General features: G+C 47.1%; 1 protein-coding gene and 1 long non-coding RNA gene across 7 annotated transcripts in view; one reads left to right on the top strand and one right to left on the bottom strand.

The window, feature by feature from the left end:
- The window catches only part of ppfia2 (PTPRF interacting protein alpha 2), a 69,341-nt gene extending 57,895 nt beyond the window's left edge, over positions 1 to 11,446 (bottom strand). For 2 of the 6 annotated variants that reach the window (XM_055512069.1, XM_055512067.1), the window contains exons 1-2: positions 10,689 to 11,193; positions 4,559 to 4,814 (exon numbers count right to left, since the gene is read on the bottom strand). In XM_055512069.1, coding sequence (XP_055368044.1) covers positions 4,559 to 4,807 — 249 coding nt within the window. In that variant the 5' untranslated portion in view covers positions 4,808 to 4,814; positions 10,689 to 11,193. Of the gene's footprint in view, positions 1 to 4,558; positions 4,815 to 10,688; positions 11,195 to 11,306 lie in introns of those variants that run through there. The other 4 variants (XM_055512071.1, XM_029162855.3, XM_055512068.1 and 1 more) reach the window with 3 other exon arrangements.
- Positions 10,773 to 11,982, top strand: LOC121202489 (uncharacterized). Its single transcript, XR_005898139.2, has 2 exons — positions 10,773 to 10,909; positions 11,317 to 11,982. It is a non-coding gene; the product is annotated as an uncharacterized LOC121202489 (long non-coding RNA).
- Positions 11,983 to 19,986: the final 8,004 nt, after the last annotated feature.

Here is a 19,986-nt window from a genome sequence, read left to right on the forward strand (position 1 = left end):
ACGTCAAAGTGTCTGCCTGCACGTTGCCCTTTCCTCCACACCAGCGATGCATCATCAGAGCCTTACCACATCTCTGTGGCACCAACCTACTAGAAGCCCTTAATGCATAGAGTTAAACTGCGTCTTGCTTGTATAACTTCATGCGACATTTCTCTCTAAATGGCGTGTCTAGTGACAGCTGGGCCTCTATCTAATGTCTGGCAACTGTAAAGGTGAGTAAAAAGTGTCACAGTAGCTCAAAAAAACCTGGGAGCTCAGCTTTATTTAACAAAACATCTGCCTCCATCAATTACAACACATCATTGCACTCAAAAGACCTAAGACTCACACATCAAGTTTGTCCTATGGCTCCAGCAGCTGCTGGTGCCGCTCATAAGAGGAGGGAGACGCTTTTAAAACAGCCATTTGTAGAAACTCACATTAAAAATGAATCGGTGGCAAATGCAAACTAAAAGCAGCAGCTTGCAGTAACATTTCATTCTACAACTGGGTCTGTCACGCTTGAGTAATTACTCGCCATCTGTGGAGTCATCTCCACAATGCCGCAGACAGCTTGAACAGTGTACTGGGTGATTACAGTATAAATAAATGGGAATGAGTAGCATCTTTGATCCCTGAGCATGATACAATCCAGTCCCTCTGTTTATAGGTTGATTTTAAATTCAGCAGCTTTCATGTTGCACCAGTTAATGTCTTCATGTGATCTTGCAGCTACACTGACAGAATCACCCTAAAAACAGCTGTTACCTCCTTGTTTGGCTGATCTACTGTTTGTGCCGCTTGCAGTCTTCCCAGCACTCTGGAGCCCCACTGCGCTGTTCATTAGAGAGATAATTAGACCTGCAGGAGATCCTTCTGCACGGTCTCGTCACCTCGATGTGTCTGATGTGAACCCTTCCCGATCCCTTTCCGCTGTGTCCCTCTCGCCAGCCCGCCGCCAGACAACAGTCAGCCGACACCCTGCGTCTGGAGCTGGAACACGCTGAGAAGATGCATCCAGGAGGGGTTAGATGCGTCTCCCTAATCAGACCCTAACCTTTCAGGACTATCGATCACAAGTCTTCGCCAAGGCCATTACAGACACTTGATGTGTGCGATGTGTGCCAAGGACCCATCTGCATTTCTGTCGATCAGGAAGATTAAAGGGAGAGGGAATTAAGGGAAGAAAGGAAAAACAAGGCTTTGTGGGTAAATTGAGCAGAAAGTGTGAGTTTGCAGCACCAGTGAGACGGCAAGATGGCCGCTGCCGTCAATTCCAGCAGCACAGACAATGTGACATGTGAACGGGTCCACGCATGTAATCATGCATTTATAATGATCCATCATGTCTTGTTTAGGAGGGAGGCTCTGTTTCTGGTGGTAAACTCCTGTGAGGCTGACTTCAGCTCGGCTTCACAGCTTGCTCGCCTCCCGCTGCCATGTATCAGCTGCACGTTCAGCCTGCAGGCAACATGAACTAGGGCACAAACAATTACAGTGATCATGGCGAGTCATGTGCTGCTCTGGCAGAGCAGACAAGAGACCAGCTGACTGCTTGATGCTGCGGCCACAGGGCCTGGTGTATGAGCAGAGAGGTTTGGCCTGTCTCTGCCAACGCCATCGTCCTGGTGTCAACATCTGCTACGGTTCCTTCCTTCAGCTTCAACACCCCTAATTAATAAACACAAGGGTGGCAGGGGAGGGATCATCAATGAGCGCTGAAGACCAGACACCAGAGATCAACACGGTGCTTTCACCCTTAGCACAAATCTACCGTGACTAATACTCTTCAAGTGCAACTGCAGCGGAAATGAGAGTGCAATTCTGGAGTGACGCTGTGGAGTTTCCACTGAAGCCAGTGTGACGCTCAGGAATGACCAAACCACAGATCAATGAGCTGCTCTGTACACGCATTCAATGCAGTCTTAGCTCTCATTACAACATGGTGTGTGGGAGTGGGAGTGACCACTTCTCTCATTACAGAGGGAGCCCTTGGATCATGTGGGGATCAGAGGGCACGCTGTCCTGTGTCTAGGAGACATCCACTGTGGTCAACACAGATTGTATTCTGCGGACGGAAACATACACACTGACATCCAAAGTGTGTGTAATAATACGTGTTGTTGAAAAGACAAAAATAGCATCCCACTTGATATGTGCAACCTCAAGTCTGTCCATAAAAGGTACAAAGGTCAGTGACTCAGGGAAGACTGAGGCTACCCTCTAACTGTAGGTCTCCCTGGGACCTACAGTTAGAGGCAGGGCAAAATGCTCACCGTGCACTGAAGCGCGTGTTGCCTCAGCAGCTGAGGGTAAATCCATGTTTCTGTTTGCTGCAACCCTGAAAGCCTTTTGAATATTTCAGGGCACATGCCACAATCACTAAAAAGCAAAAATCTGTGTAATAAAGAAGCTGCACACACTGTGGAAACACCGTCCATCTTGGAAAGTGCCCCTAATTGGCTCCTGATGCTGCTTTCCAAAAACACTTAACACAACATTAGGGTGGTTAAAAACCTTCACCCTGTTGAGCTTCAGATGCAGAATCACACTCAGTGTTGTGTAACAATCTGATGAAGAGGGAAAGGGGCTGAGGAAAGTCACCGTTCAGTTTTCATCCATGTTGGAGGAGGTTGGGTTGTTGGAGGAGGGTGACAAATGTCGCTACGCTCCGTCCCAAGTGTTGAGCTCAGAGGACGGGAGCAGGAAAAACAAGGAGGAGAGAGCGAGAGACACAAGTCAACAAAACAAAGAGAGAAGACAAAGGAGACGAGGGAGGTTGGAGTTGGGCCAGGGCCTAATCCTGCCAGCGCTCAGGGCTGGAGGACCAGAGGAGTGATATCAGTGAAGACACATTCGCAGCCTGTCTATGGGTAAATGAGGTCAGTCCTGCCTTTAAAAACAGGCTCCTCCACCGTCTCCTCTGCAGAGTAGGGGAGCGATTTCAAGGCGATCTGTTGCCCTCTTTGAGAATCCCACTGCATGATTATCCCAGCATTGCTCCAAATGGAATCTTTATTAACGAAGCGTCATTAGATTCTAATTGTCAGAGGCAGTAAAATCATTACAGTGTAATAAAGAGCCAGGACGCTCAGAACGCATGAACACAAAGGTGATGACTGCTTCTGTGAAGGAAGCTCATTTTTATTGTCCAGCAATGGCTCAACTCTTATCTGCTGAATATTAAACAGACACACAACAGGGACGCTTCTCTCTCCACTAAATGTCTCCATATAATTACCGAGGACTAACAAAGCTCTTCATAAAACCATTGGAGTAATGTTGATATCATGCAGGCCAATAAGATGGCATTGCATTAATTAATGGAATCATTTGTGCCAGGATGTCGCCGGGAGGATCCCAATCACCACAGTGGCATCTCATTTAAGCCTTTTCCCGGCACCGGGGAAAAGCACCAGATCGGTACGTCAGCCGTGTCATTACGCAGTGACAACCAATACATCACCAGGCTTTACTGCCTCTGCACATCAGCGAAATTGTCTGATAATGGAAATGTTATTTCACTTTGGCAGCCCTGGATGGTTTCTACAGGAAGTGATGTGGTGGGAATGTTTGGGCAGGAGAGGTGGAGCAATGTGTTATCTCAACAGGAACGAGGAGGGGCAAGGGGCATGAGGGGCTTCAAATTGGTCATTTTATAAGAATTATGTAAGAATTTATATTTTTTCAAACCTAAACCTCATGTTTTGAATTTCTGCTCCGATGTAGTATATCAAGTGTGTAACGCCTGAGGGGGGTAAATGCCCCAGGGCTACACAACCTGTGAGTTTAAACCTACAGATCTGAGGATCAGAAGAAAACACAGCAAAGACAGACTCGCACATCCTCAACCTCTCCAAGCACAGCGATCGGCTCTACACAACAGAGCGGAGAGGTCTGGTTCTGGGGTGCTAAGGGGCCGGAGGAGGCTGATCTGGCTGGGCTTGTTCCATATAAAATATCATTTTCATTTCACTTCAACCTCCTTCTAAGCCTTAGTTCGAGATCAGAGTTTGTCTAAAACCATGCAGATTACTGCGCTATCGGCCGGCACCGCATGAGAACAAAGTCCTCCGCTCTCCCCCAGCAAACCTCCAGAGTCCTCCGGAAAGAGCGTGTGACAAGAATTACTGACACACTTTTGGAAAGTGCTAATCTCCGCTTACTGTAGGAATTATTATGTAAGAGTTCTACAGTGTCCTCAAACAAGAGCGAAGCACAAAGACTTTGGCTGAAGGTCACATTATGTCTCCTGTATGTGTCCTGTAAACAAAGCCAGCACGGCTCCACTCTACAACTGACCAGCTTTTGTTTTCACAGAACTCTGAGCAAATAGGTTTGTAGGATTTCAGATGAGAAAATTTAAGGCCATGAAACTATATTTTATCAGACACTTAACATTACGATAGAAGCATTTGTGAAATAGGTACTGTAAGCATCATCTTCTACATTATAGCAGCGGTGGTCTGACCTTTGTAAAGGTTCCAGCTGCAATTTTAAGAGACACAATGAATGTGATGCAACACATGAGAGACACAAGCTGGGCCACAAGGACCAAACCCAAACAGCGGCGTGTTACCTGTGGCAGGGCGGAGCTGAGCTGGCGCTGCAGCGAGTCACGGTCGTAGATCACGTCCTGAAGGTGCTGCTGAGCCAGGCCCAGGCTCTCCTGGGTTTCCCTCAGCGTGTCCAGCAGCCGGTCCCGCTCGTCCAGCATGTTGACCATCAGCTGCTCAAAATGGGAGTCCGGGTCCGAGGAGCTGCTCTGAGAGCCGCGCTGGCTCAGCGCCGTGTCCTCGCTGATGGTGGGCATCACCTCGCACATCATCTTGGCTCTGTCGCACAGGAGGAAGACAGGAGGTTAGATATTCAGGATTACAATAAATGAGACACATCTAACAGCACTTCATGTTCAAACCAGTGAGACGCTTTATTATCAGACAGTTTACTGTCACAACTCTGTTGTCAGTTCCAGGTCTGGAAGCACTAATGCCCACATATGTAAGGTAATAATGATCTAAATGAAAGAAACTAAATTAGGATTGGGTCAGTGTACGGCATGTGAGAATGTCCCCTCTCTTTGTAAGGGAGTGTGCGTCTGTGTGACTGGGCACAACACATTTGGAGCTGGGCTTGTCACCACGGCGTTTCAAAGCTGCAGAGACGTCTTGGGAGGCTGGGCGTTCTGCCCTAGATTTTACGCTTGTGCTGTTTAATGGGCCGGCCCAGATCGAGTTGCATAATACACCGTATCTATGCTATAGTGGATGTGGGAAGCCATACTCCATCTTCCCCAAGGGACTTCAGAAAGCCTCAGGAGTCATCCGAGCTGACGGGATTGTTCATGGGCTAAAAATGGCTTTGCAGCATCACACGTTTGTGTCATGACATGATGCAATAAGCTACAAAGAGCAACTGCCCATAAAGGTTGAACAGACAAGGTAAACAACAGCCAGGTCAGGAAAACACAGGACACAGGAGGATGTACAGGCAGACGAAGCAGCCATCCCCAGGTCAGGTTTCCTAGTCTTCATCCTCATCCCTGGTTCTCCCACATCTTTATCCTACAGCAGCTCACTGCAGAGACGAAAAGCACCGGCCAACAAAAAGCTATATAAAACTGGAGGATCATATTAATTACAAGGATTTGTCAGACTGTGCTGTACAAAGATGGCGAAACATCCTGGAGTCACAGTGACTCATTAAGGTGAGTTACTGGATGCTAAGCTAGCTCTGGTTTCAGCTAGGCGACACCCGCATTAGACTCTTCCGATCCTATCCAACTAACATGAGCATAGGTGCTAGTTAATTATCGTCTCAGATCCAGGCCAGGTCCTCTCAGTGCAGTCATTGTCCCACTGCCCTGACTCGGTCCCCTTCGCGTGGGTTAGAAAGGCATGCCTGTGTCTCGGCATGTCCTGGCAGTGGACTGGGCTCTCCCATACCTTCCTTGGGCGCCTGGCCAGACGCCCGCCGGTTTACCATTCAACCACCATCCACCACCGTTTAGACCTGAAAGACCCAGCCTGCATGCTCCTTGGCTGGACACGCTGCGCCTGCCAGCCTTCGCCTGGAGAACAGCCTGAGACGCCGGTGCTGCATTTTAAGTAGAAGTCAGAGGATTTTATTCTGACCAGGGCCAGAACGTGTTCGATGTGTGCAGGGAGGATGAGGAGATCTGTTCATTCTCTGCTGAGTGAGTTCCCACGTTCGCACGGGAGGCTAGGGGGCGCCTCTGTCTAGGTGCAGAAACATTAACCGCCAGCTCTGACCTCCACCACCTTCCTCATTAACCTCAAATGCTTGGTTAACTGTGATATTTCTCCTTTCAGCTGTGAAGTAATTGAAGCATATTGAGGGCCATCTTTTGTCCTGTTCCTGTCGTCATGCCTTGATCTCATTGTGACTTGACTTTAAATGATTTCTACAGTGTGTGAAAAATCAATAGCTACAGATGGAAAGTGCTCTGACTGATCTGATTCTGTGTTTGTGATGAGACTTCATGAGAAACGAAAGCAAATAGTGTCAATCCATTATTTGTAATAAACCTGTAAATTGGGGGTCTATCTACCAATCCATGAGGCAGGTTGTGCATTTGATTACATGACCTGCTTGATCTCCATCTGCCCCTGCCCCACCCCACCCCTCCAGCTTCTGACTGACTGGACACACTCGACGTCGCTATGTGGGTGAGATGAAGTTGTATCCTCCTGGACAGACAGAGGAATTATCCAGGTTACTAGTATGGAGAATGCGCCGTTCGAGGGCTTTTACAGCCAACTGGGACTCAGACGCTGTCTGGCCTGTGCTTGGTAAGAATTAAAATACTTCCTCGCAACCGAACGACCGATCTGATCGCCGTTCAGAGGCATTCACTCAGCCTGAAACAGACCAGCTGCTGATCAAGTCGCTCTATGCATGTTCTCAGCACATTATGATAATATAAGCCAGGAAATCTGCCCTCAAATTCCACCAGCGTGTCACACTTTGGCTTAGCATAAATGCATGTCTAATGGTGAGTGAGATTTTATCTGTCAGCGTGGTACTTGTTGAAAGAAGCTGGTACTTGTAGCAATAGACCGAACAGATCCTGAATAAACACGATGAAGCTTAAGTGACTAAATTTACTGCGGCTGGTTAAAGATGCTAAATGTGAGGCTAAAATTATGCCTGCGCTACAGGAGGCAGGAACAGCAATGCTCATCTGAACACAGTGGCCCACAGATGCAATAGAGACGCAGACAGGTGGGATTATGGGGCTTTTCTCCCTGTGCCATATGCCAATCAATGAATTATTCACAGTGGCAGGAACGAGCTTTTCTACCCAATCACTGCAATAAATCCAGAGACGAGCAGCTTCAACCGAGCTCAGGCTCCAGACATGAAACCCAAACTACAGAACAGCAAACCTGGTACTGGGCAAAGGCAGGCAGTGAAGGTCTGTATGAGACAGACAGAAACGTTGGGACGTATACGGGACTGCTCCATTTTGGTAAGAACAAACCAGCAAGCTGCAGCTAATTTCCTGAACGTCGCCAGTTAATCTAATTAATGAGAACAATTGTGTGGGTAGATAAGGAGCAGAACACAGCACAGCGGTATGTTCCTGAACTGTATACAACCATGTGAGGCTAATTCAGCACTATTCACCACCTGGGAAACATCAAACGACGCGGCGCCAGCGTGAGCAGGAGCTGAGCACGACACTCTGCGGCTTTGGAGATAAGCTCCACAGAGCGCTCGATGCTTGTAGACCCTAAAATAAAGCCAGCATTATTTAATAGTGTGTTTAAGGCTTTGTTATCACCACGCGTGGCGATGGCCAATTAGAAACGAGTAATACACAACAACGTAAGCTGAAAAATCCCATTAGGAGCCCGATCTATTATTATACACTAGGTCGGCTCTTCAGACGTGGTGGTGCAGATAAATATAACAACTAAAGCACACAAAACTGTTTTGATGATGCTACACTTCACATGCACATGTAGCAGAAGCACAGGAGTGATTACGCGTGTCACCAGTGGCCACCGAGGGAGCTGACTACTGGGAAAATCTACTTTTAAATAATGTCTGTGTTTGTTTTCTTGGCATGCCACTGAGCACAAAGTGCATCTACAGGCTACGCTGATGAGCTCTGGGCCTAATGGAAACCCTGTTGCACACTGCTCCTACCCACTCTGCGCTCCATATCGGTCCGACAGGTGGGTAAGAGTGAAACAGCCTTATTTTTGTGAATGGAATGGTCCAGATTGCCTGAGAAATCTCGTTCATGCGGCTCCAGCGCCAGAGAGACATCTGACAACCAGGAGCTGGCCTGCCAAGTAAACAATTCAAGTCTATTCAATTTAATCACTGCCACAGGAACATATAATAGCACTCAGCCAGAGAACACAGAGCACGCTATTAGCTCATCTCCAACACAGCACGACCGCGCCGAGCGGATCAGAGGCAGGACAGCAGCACTGTGATGTTCTGGAATAGGAAAAGCTCACAGCTAAGATGTCACAACAATCACGTAACAGCTTCCGTCCTGGCTCATTGTGCAGACATTGAACTGGTAGGTTATGCTGTAATGCTTGTTAGGGTTGGCGGCCATGTTGCGAGGAGTGTCCCTGTCTGTCTTTGTGGGCTCTCAGTAAAAACGGTCTCACTCTGAGGCCTTTACATTTGATAAGACATCCAGGAACACACAGGGACTAGTCATGAGCTCGGTGCGAAAGTGTCTAAAACAGGCAAAACTCAAAAACAAAGGGAAGAGGAAGCCAAGGCACCTTATGAGGATAAAACAGATCACAGTGCCAAGCAATGCTGTATTAGGTGTCCACCTAATAACAATAAAGAACTCCAGGCAGACCGATACTGGAGCACAGACCCTGATGCACTACCTGCACCCACACACCCCAACCCTCTAAATTACCCGACAGTGTCTCAACTTTGCACTAGTTCAAAATCTATAAATCTGTAGAGTGCAGGGCTCTGGGTGTAAAGGGAAAGTAGAACAGTAGCAATATGAAAATGGATGGAAACCTGATTTCTACAGGCATGCATGAGACACTGAGGAACACAGAACGTCAGCCTCTGTAAGCAACATTTCACTATACAGATGCAGATCACACACTGTGTGTGTGTGTGTGTGTGTGTGTGTGTGTGTGTGTGTGTGTGTTCTCTGACTGTATCGTATTGTACTGTAACTTGCTTCCACTGGTGTGATCCGGCACCGGTCAAGTTGGCTGCTGATGTAATTTCTCCATTGTGGGACTAATAAAGGCATTCTAGTCTATTGAATTCTATGAGCCAGAGCAAGAACAACGTTTGATCTCAGAGACAAAAACAGTGTCTCCTAAAAGCAGATTCATTCAAACTTCTTGTTCAGATGATTTTAAACACCTCTCGTGTCCGCTCCATTACCCGACACACTGTCAGTCTGCAACACAGCGCTTTATAGTGATCATTTGTGCCCAATGACACTGGAGAGCACAGCCAGACTATAGCACAGATTTATCTCAATTATGCTGCCGATGTGTAGCGTGTAGAGATCTAAAACCTGCTCTCTCTAGCTGGTCACAAACCCCAAACTCCTGATGACACACACTGTAGGAGAAAAGAAAAGGATCAGCTGCTGTGAAGTGCTGTGAGGCTCCATGCTGCCGGGGAGCGACTCCAATCCTCTGCTACCTGTGCACAGAGAGCATCTGTGCTGAGGTTCAGATGTGTGTGTTCAGCTGAACGCAAGCGTGAGTGAACATGAAAGAAAAGCCTTAAACACTGCCCACAACTCCCTGCAGCAAGGTCACGCAAACCGACAGACTGAACCAGAGGCAGACGGAGAAGAAGCGCACCAGATCTCAGGCTGGAGCTGATTGGACCGCCTGCATTTCAGCTGCACGTCAACCTTCTTATTACAGAAGATTCTTCAAGTCATGACGGCTTCGTCCACACAGATAAAGGGCTCTCTGACGTATTGGGAAGCGGAGCGTCAGCGTGCAATGCAAAGGTTCACACGCCCTCACTGTCATCCCACAAACGTTAACACTGAGTGCCAGATGAGAGGCAGATCACAGCTTCGCCCGCAGCACTAAGCCTCCAGCATCAAAGAGCCAGGACCCATGACTTCTCATTCATTCATGTATTCATTCACTCATTGCAAGCAGCATGAGCGTGTGTGAGGCGATGAATGGGTGACGGAGGCGGACAGGCTGCTCTGCGCTCCCTCCACCACAGCCACAACTAAGACTGGTTGTAGGAGCGGCAGCTGTTCCTCCTGTGACAGCTCGTTCGCTGTCATTAACCGCACACACATATGCACGCGTGCACGCGCGCGCACAGACGCGCGCACGGAGGCGGCCTGACTGCGGTGCTGTTCGCCTTCTGCTCGTTCTCTGAAATGATAATTGGGGAGAATCCCTGGCTATTGTCTGAGGCGCATTACATCATGCCAGCCTCTCCGTCTGCATCCCGCCCCCTTCGGCTCCCTCTTCGCCCGTCTCCACTCTGTGACAGCCGGCACTGCTTTCCCTTTCTGCCTCCTGCACAGACCCACAATGTCAGCCACGCACGACCCGTCACACGCACGCATCTGTCCAGACAGCTCCGCCGGCGGCCGCCGGTGCCGAGGTGAGGACGCGGATCACCTTGAGCCTGCAGGAGCAGGGGCAGTATAGGTCACCGCAGCGCCGGCGGCAGCAGCGTGCGCATACAGTACTTACGGCTCGCTCCTTCGCTCGCTCGCAGTAGAGGCTGTGGCCGCGGATCAATGACAACTGCAGTCTCCGCGAGCTAAACCATCAAGCGCACGATCCTAGGAGGCTTCTTCAGAGCGCGCAGCCGGCGTCGCCGAGGATCCGATGGAGAAGGCGCGGCCGGTCCCCGCCGCTGGCATCGTCGGCAGACAAAAGCGCAGGAATAATCGCCAAATTAGCCGCGTCGGGTAATGACATTTGATTTCCGGGGCTGCACACACCGGCGGAGAAATGATGGCATGTTACAAATTGTGCTGTGATAAGCGGAGCTGGAAAAGACCATTGTTGGAGCTGACGGAGGGGAGGCGTGTGGGGTCTTAAAGTTGCAGATGTGCAATTTTCTTCCTCCAGTCTTTGGCCAGACAAATAACATTAATAGTAGTAATAAAAGCAATCTATTTGAGGCGCAAAATAATGAGTGGATAATGTAAAATACAACGTGACCAATACAACAAAACAACGGTAATAAATGTCTTAGGTTGTGAAGAAGCATCCTTCCGTAAACGAGGGCTGCATTAAGAACGCATTAAAGCAGAAGCCATTTTCTCCGGTGTCAGTGAATCAGCTGTGTTCATGTGTGTTCACCTTCCGCTAGATGGTCTCTGCCACGTGGGACTGGAGAGAAAGGAGGAGTCGACACCTGCGCTAAGGTCTGGACCCCATGTAAGCACGACCAAAGGTTGTTTGGACCCGGCGGAACTTTTTTACTGTAAAATAAAGCAAACGCAAATGATGTCCCTCACTGGATTTGACTGGAGTCTAAAGTCATAAGACACAAAGGTGTTGTATATTCAATGTACTTGAACCTCTGCTGGAACTGAGCTCCACAGCCAAGAGTCACTGAAAAGTCATTCGGCCATTTTACATTTCACTGTTGCGTCTCCTGCTTATGTTAATATATGCAGAGTCACATTTGCATAAATAACTATTGCTCATAACAACAGCTGTGCTCTCAACAAAGACTTAACAGTGGACGTTTAGCACCAGTGGCTTCTCCTCCAGACGAAGAACCGCTGGACTGAGCCTGAAAGACTCGGGTCTCTGTCTTGACAGGAATTTTATGCACTTTTACCTCCTCCTTTATTTTCCTAATTATTTGTATTGGGTTTAAAAAGCGGAGACGTCAGCTCTGCCGTGAAAACCGATGATTATCACTGACAAGAAGATTCACGATGAAAGCGGCTCTGAATCGCTTCATCATTTTGGACTTTCTAAACCCACTGTGTTTGCCCACAGGCAATAAAACATCCAAGTGTCAGCAGCTGATGAGTCCATACTTAATCTCTTCCTTAAGAATCAATTTCCTCCTGGGAAGTTCTCGGTGCCCTTTTCCTGTGATTGAAAATATACAAGTCGGTTTGAATGTTCACAATTTATAACAGAGCTTTGGAAAAAATCAATATGCTGACATATCCTGTGAAATACTACGACAAACAAAGGGGTCTTCTCCTCCTCGTGGCTTTTTATATTGAATCCTACATTATTTAGCAGCGACAGGCAGGTCTGGTCAGAGGCCGTTAATCAGCTGCTGCTCTAATGGTCACTTTAGGCAAAATCAGACATTAAAGGGCAAATGCACTGCACACGTTTCCAGCTGGCCTTCTGCCAGCTAGTTTATATGTGCATGTACAACGTAAGTATTTAATTTCATTATTTTCAAATATTCCTCTGCCTCTAACTGAAAAAACAACCTCCCTGCCAAACAACTCAGTTGAACCACTTTTTTAGGCATTTAAACCTAATTTGTTCCTCCTGAACACGTCCCTCCATCTAGAGCGACCGCTGTCCAGGGTGCTGAAACCTGTGCCCTGGCATGAATGGTACTGTACGTGTGTTGAAGCTTCGTGTTGTCACTTAGATGATGACTCCAGGGATCTATGGACTCGTTTCTTCATCTCATCCCAGTAGTCATGGAATACATCCACTGGTTGACTCATCATCCGTCTCTCTGTCATTGCGCAGGAAGTGTCATTCACATTAATTATGGACTAGTTCTGTGTTTCCTGTCTCGTCTTCTCTGCAGTGGGAGCTGAAATGCTTCATGCGTCTCTCTTCTCTTCTTTTCCCCTCATTCAAGGGAAGAAGACTCCACTCTCAGGTTTGACGCCAATGAAGACTCTGGACAGTGAGGACAATGGGTTCAGTCTGGGTTATGGAACAAATCTGTATAGATAAATGTTCTTTGTGGCTGTTACATAGATAATGACATAATTACAATTGTCTATTTTTACACAGCTGATGCTCCTGCATCTTCTCACCCACTGACACATGTGCCTGCTGTGCTCCTCATATCACTCAGTGGCACCATATTAATTTCCCTGGAGAACTCAATCTCTGCATATAAATGGTTGTAATAGAAGCAGGTGACGGAAATCCTCTCATGTTGGTGGTAGTTGGTTTGTCTTATAGATGCTGCAGCTTTACAGACAAGGGTTACACCTGGAATTTGTGTGATTGCACCATCCCTTGAAAGATGCTAAAAGCAGCGACAGTGATGATCAAAGCGATAAAGGAATCCAGATGCAACTAAAAGTTGAGGTCTATAAAAAGAAGAGAGCGCTGTGGTGATGCTGCAAGTGTAATCCTCCTCCTCACAGCTCCAGTCCCTGAGCGAGTCACCCCCTGCACTGCCGTCATGCTTCTCCTATGCATCTAAATCACACATGGAAGCCTGAGAGAGCTTGGAGGCCGAGCAGCTGAGCACCAGCTAATCAAAAGCACACATTCATTCAGAAACACTGATGCAAATGTTTACCTAGGGTGATGGAGGGACTGTGCGCTGCTAAATATTAATAAATAACCGTTTCTGTAAACAGCCACATATATTATGTGACAGCTGAGAAAATGATTTCATGAACTAGAGGGAGAGACGTTGGTGCTGCATTATCAAGCCTCACATCTGTTAATGTGTAAAAGGTAATCGTCCCATTGAGCACCCAATACCCACATGCTGTACAGTATATCAGTGGGAGCCGGCATGAGGCCTGAGCTGCCACAGGTCTGCTATCTGGCTGACTTGAATGACAACCTCACTGATAACAGAGATGAGCTTGTGCACGCATTAGCAAGAAGCAACTGAGAGGGATTACATGTGTCTCAGGTACTGTAAATGTTTTATCTGGCAGGCCCCCCTAAGGAACTAAAGCTATAACACCTAACACACATTTCCTCTGTCAGTAAAGCAGCTGAAGCTACACATACACACTGTACTGGATCATACCTGAACCTTCGGTTATTACCCTTGTTGTTTCAGGTCACCACACATACATTTGGCTGACTACATCATACAGGTGTACATACCTAACGGTGTAAGTTCCTCAGCAGCATTTTCTCACTGCCTGTTAAATCCTCTCCATGCCCCCAGGTTTTCTGCTAAAACATTTGTAGTCACTTACAAGACGCTAGAACCCGAGCAGTAGTACTCCCTGGGACTAGTACTTTGACTGTGATGCATGAGTTCCCCTTTTTAATCTGACAATCTAATAAATAGAAAATCACACACTGCTGGAACCCTCATACTAACCGAGCTGCCTACAGTGCTCCTTCACTTGATATTTCCACATGCCTGCTGAAAGCAAATGACATTACAGCTGCTAGTGACTCATGCAGCATTAAGGCTCGGCCTGTGTTCATATTACACATTACACTAACACCGTACTCTCATTTCTGACTGGTTACACAATTAATCTCATTAGCCGTTACTTTAAACATGAGTCAGTTCAGTGATGCTCCACATTAACCACACTTAACCAGAGGACCCCTGTCATGCATAGAAACAAGCAAACTCTGGATGGGTTACTTGTTGGAGAGCCACTAAGAATGAACTGTTGACTAACCTGCTTCATAAAGGAAATCTGTTTAAATACTGACAGTGAGCGATACAAATAATATAAAAGTAACATAATTAGATATGAAGTAAATGTGACAAGAAACAAAGGAACAAACACAGTCAGAGGTGACTGTTAAATAAAATGACGCCTCAGCCAGGAAGCAGCAGCGTTAGACACAGCTCACACATTTTACATAAACTGTGGCCCCTGAAGCCTCTGCTTTACCAAATACTCAGTCTAGAATGTCATTAGGTCTAAGTAAGAAACAGAAAACAGCAGAGGACCCTTAAATCCTGAAAGTACAAAAGCCAAGAACTCTAATTAGACTTTCAACCATTTATCTTTATAAAATCAGGTTTGGAGTTTCATGTGGAAACTCCAAACCTCCAGTTTCATGTTTACAGTTTTCATGTACATGTGGAGTAAGATTAGGATTTGATTTGAAACATGTTCATTCACATCTTGGAGCTAAACTTTCATCATCAGCTTAGTGATTATTTTACACAACATCATCATCAGTATCTAAACACACCAAGCAGTGGCACAATACATTGGGTGTGTAAGGCCACAGAGCTCTGGCAGCACACGTTCAAACTCAGATTCAAAGTGAATGTACATACTGTATGAATGGATGTGAATGGATCGTACCTGTGCAGCACAGCGGTGATCAGAAGGTCCAGGGTCCCATCAGTCAGACGGTCTCGTTCCTCTGTGGAGTTAGCAGGTTTTCACATGTTGCTTAGTTTCTTTTCACACACATGCAGCCAGGTACTGAAGGCTCAAACCCCCCTGTGTTGTAGACAGGGGACCCCACCACGCAATAACAGCTTGGACTTGCCCCAGGACCCAAACGACCTTTAACAGAAGAAGTAGTGGGGTTAATGAAGGGAGGGCAGCTATGGTAGCAGGCAGCTTTTCACATGCAACGCTAATATGCGCAGTCACAAATCCAGTGTGCTGACATTTAGCACGTTTAGTTCTGCTGTTCATTAGCTCAAATAAGCAATGCGCAAAAGAGAGCTGAGGCTGATGGGAGTCTCATTATTTGGAGTGCAGCCGTTAACCAGTGCTAATCATGATACTAGAAAAAGAAAAATGGTAACAGGTGGATTTAAATACAGACAATCTACTGTTTCAGGAATCTGACAGATCTACAGTGAGGTGAACAGAAGCGTGTACAGCTGGCTTGATTTTATCTGGGCGTCTAAGTAATAACATCTGTCAAATTTTCTACACTTTCAAACACCTTAAGCGTCGCTTTCAACCTGCAGCCACTTTGATTTTCCTGTTTTTTCTTGGACACCTACATTATCTTGTCCCCTGTCAGATATGAGACACGAGGACAATCCGCCCATCAGACGCATCACTCAAAGCCAGTGTCAGAGGTCAGTGTCAGGGCTTCGAGGCTGTGCGACCTGCTCTCTTCACACCTCAGACAGACCAAGCTCAGCTGCTGTAGCCATTAAGTATTAATCAAATGTGCCTCTGCAATTTGAAATCCAATTGACTTTTTGTAGCACAGCGGCAGAAGGCGAGGGAAGAGGGAGCTCCGGCTGTTAGCGGAGACATCTCTGCCTTAAACTGCGGCGGAGCTCAGAGACAGCGGCAACCCCCGTCGTGATGTAGTGTTTGCCAGGAGCAATTACAATCCTATATGCCACCGCGTTTCTGTTCAAGCTCTTATCTATTTTTAATGCTGCTGGGCTCTCTGCATTGATACGTCGCGCTCATGCAGTGAAGTTACTGTTCAAATATCAAGTGCTTGAAAGGAGGCACAGTGAAACATGCTGGGTTGTATTTTACATTGCTGTCACATCTTGGTGATGTTTGGGCTGATAGTTGAGCTTTAGATCACAAATACGAACACTTTAGAGGGGTTTTATGTAGATGAATAAATGTGTTAAATATATGAACAAATAGGCACCCAAAGGTCCCGCTTCACACACACACACACACACACACACACACACACACACACACACACACACACACACACACACACACACACACACACACACGCACACACGCACACACGCACACACGCACACACGCACACACACACCCTTCTGTGAAACACGTTCTGGGTCGAGTGTCGACGTCTAGTGGAACAGCTCACGGTTACTCATTTTAATGACAAAACAAAGATATTTTAGTAACAAAGCCCGAATACACGATCCACATGTTCCACTATGGTCTGTGGCATCTGTGCATGAAGTGCTGCTACAACAAGTAAAGGCTTAAAGGCCCCAACCACTTGGAGTAAGGGGACAGAAGAGGAAAAAAACACACAACAACAACAACAACAACAAGCAGAAAACAAAGCACAGACATTAAATATAGCAGATGTGCTGATTCATCACCAGGCTCTCAGACCTGTCAGTTAATACCTCTCTCTGAGCAACATGGGCACAGGTAGAGCTTTAAGAAGGTAAAGGGCCGTGTCTGACCGGTGTGTGATTGTAGCACATGGTGCTGCACCACTGGAATGGAGTGTGTATGTAACATGGAGAGGTGATGCTGGATCAATGCAAGCTACGGTAGGAAAGCTGAGAGAGAGGAGAGCATGCTGATATTGGTTCTCAGCTATGATGCATTACCTGAGCTCCTCCACCTGAGACATTAGTGCTTAGAAATGATTCAGAGCGCAGGTACAGTTTCTCCTAATGGTCGTATTTACTGTCTTATCTACGGGTGCATTATCTGGAGCAAAAGCCTCAGGCGCTTATTTATTACTGCAAGCCACAGATGAATTCAGCAGGGACGCGCTGGCTCTCTGCTGCTGTGCACCACATCACTCAGGAGAAGGTGAGCCTTTCAGCTGCTTCTCCAAGATTTGCTCATAAACACAGCTTCACATAGAATCTATTAAAGGGCCCCCTGTTAACACAACGGTGCTTGGCTGACTCACCAGCCCCCCTGCAGGGCCCCGCATGTGCTCCTACTTGGACATGAATGACATTGAAGCAAAATCAATCGAATTGGAAGAGGACGCTGTCTCTCTTTTGTGTCAAGGAGATCCATCCGGTCTAGACTGGCCAAACGGGGTCCCAGTTGCCAGGCAACCATGCAGCGGTATATGGGGCCTAGCTGACAGACAGCTGCTAATGAACCGGGCTGCAGGTAAAGGGAGTGTGCTGGGGGACAGGGGCAGGCCGACCCCCTTTCCTGTGGTCCTGCTACACTCGCACACGAAAATTAGTCAGAGAATTAGCCCCCCCACATCACACATGACTAATATTTACGTGGCGAGGGAAGCAAAAGAGTGTTCAGAAGGTTTCAGAGCGGGCAAAGCCTCGTTTTCACTTCACCACAGGTGAGGTTTTGGAAGAACGAGGACACAAAGGTGTAAAGACGTGGACGGCTGTGCACATACGACTGCCACAGAGCAGAGTGTTGATTGCTGAGCATGAGTCACACTAGGGTCACACATACAGATCGCACACTGAGACTGAGCTGCTCAGTGTTCTCCACGGCACTGCAAGTTAAATGGGATCAGCAGCCACACAGGAAGACTTGTATTTCCACATATAACAGTATGTTAAATCACAAATATTGGCAAAGTGTGCCTGCGCACATGGTGTCAGGCAGACTGGTGCCTGTGAGAAAAAGTCTCCCCTCAAAGGAACCTTCTGTGCTTGAAGTCTTGTGACATTTCATGCATGTAATGCTGCTGTAGTGCTGCACTCAGCTGCCTCTTTACTGTCTGTCTCAACGCTCTGGGAACGGCTATTACACATTTTGAAGATGCCAGACACAGTTTATGAGCTACTAATGTGAGCTCACCTCCATGGAGCTTCAGCAGCCACAGCTCTGCAGGCACAGTCTTCAGTTACTCACTGTCTGGCCTGTTTGTGAAGTTGATCAGTTTCTCAAATGATGGTGGAAATACTGGAAAAAAGGGTTTAACCAAACATATTCTTCTCTTGTCTGACTGTCAAAACGTCCAATCAGAGAGTGTGAGCCAATGTTGTGTGGCTGCGGACATTCCACCATATGCAATGACTTTAGTTATGAGGGATAAATACAATGGGCTCTCCATCCATAAGGACGACTCCCAAGGTCCTTTACTGCTTTCTTCAGCTGATTGATGACCCCATAAAGGTTTTATGAAGTCAGTGTCAGAGGGTTTGTACTCTGACCAGCAGTGGAGGCCCACCTGTCTGCTCTGTCATACAGTAATACTGTACAGCAGGAGAAAAAAGATGGCATTTCCACATAAAAATACCATCTTTACTTCATTAAATTTTACACTGCCCCTGACTGTTTATCTCGCTGACAGATAATGACTTCTTCGGCAAATGGCTGTGATAAAACGTCGCCTGAACAATGCTGTGTGGTCTCGCTTTCAAAGGCAAAGTGTCTTCAGTCTGCTGAGAGGCCAAATAGGCAGCAAACATAAATAATTCAAGCGCTAGCAAGGGCAGAATACACACAGGGTCCTGGGAGACTGGAAACCAGCAAATCTCACCAGCATCAGACTGGTTTTTCAGGTTAGGACAAAGCTTCAATGTCATTGCCTGCGTCCTCTGGGAGGTTTGGATGCAGGATGGATTCCCGTGTTTGGAAATAATACTGAGAAGAATGTCTGGAGTTTATTTATGGATTAAGAGCTGTGGCTACCGTTGAGTCTGTAATTGGCTGAGGTTAAAGACCTGGATGGAGCACAGGCTGTGTACTACAGGCAGGGAAAGGGAGCCTACAGCGAGGTGATTGCCAACGACTGATGATGCTCAATATATTCTGATGAGAAGCTTCCAGCTGCTGAAATGAAGTGCAATTATGTCTGAAGGGACACTGGTGAACATAGTTTAACACGACGGTGGGTCAAGAGAAAAAATTTAAATGAACTGAGAAAAACACAAGCAAAACACGCATCACTGAATGAATTAATGAGCTCATAACTGTGACTCATGCTGCATTCCTCGAGTTCGCTGCCAAGGAGCCTCCAAAACGCACGTCCCTCCTCCTCCATCAGCAGCACCGGACTGCCTAAATTTAGCACTAATATCAGAGGAAGTATAAATAACAGGCGTGAGCAGGCTGATTAAGTCTTCTGCAGACTGAAAAGGTTCAGAAATAAACAGAAAGGCTAATTAGCTAGCCAAAGCCCTCAGGCATGAAATGAGACTGAAGCTCTGCACCACGCGTGACTCAGTACATGCGTGCAAACAAAACTGCTGTCGACATGTAATCAAGACATATCACAGCGCTGAGTGATCAGCAGTGGCTGAGAGGAAACCAGCAAGTCAGCGCTTCCTGCAGCTTTAATGAGCGGCAGCCAGTTCATCTAACACACACGTGCACACACACACACGCACACACACGCACACACACGCACATACACGCACACAGAATGCATATCGGAACAGATACAATGCCATGACACCTGGACACCTTCAACTGCTCCGGAACCTCGGAATGAACCGGAATGAAGA

Source organism: Betta splendens, chromosome 9 (assembly GCF_900634795.4).
Source record: "Betta splendens chromosome 9, fBetSpl5.4, whole genome shotgun sequence".
Lineage (NCBI taxonomy): Eukaryota > Metazoa > Chordata > Actinopteri > Anabantiformes > Osphronemidae > Betta > Betta splendens.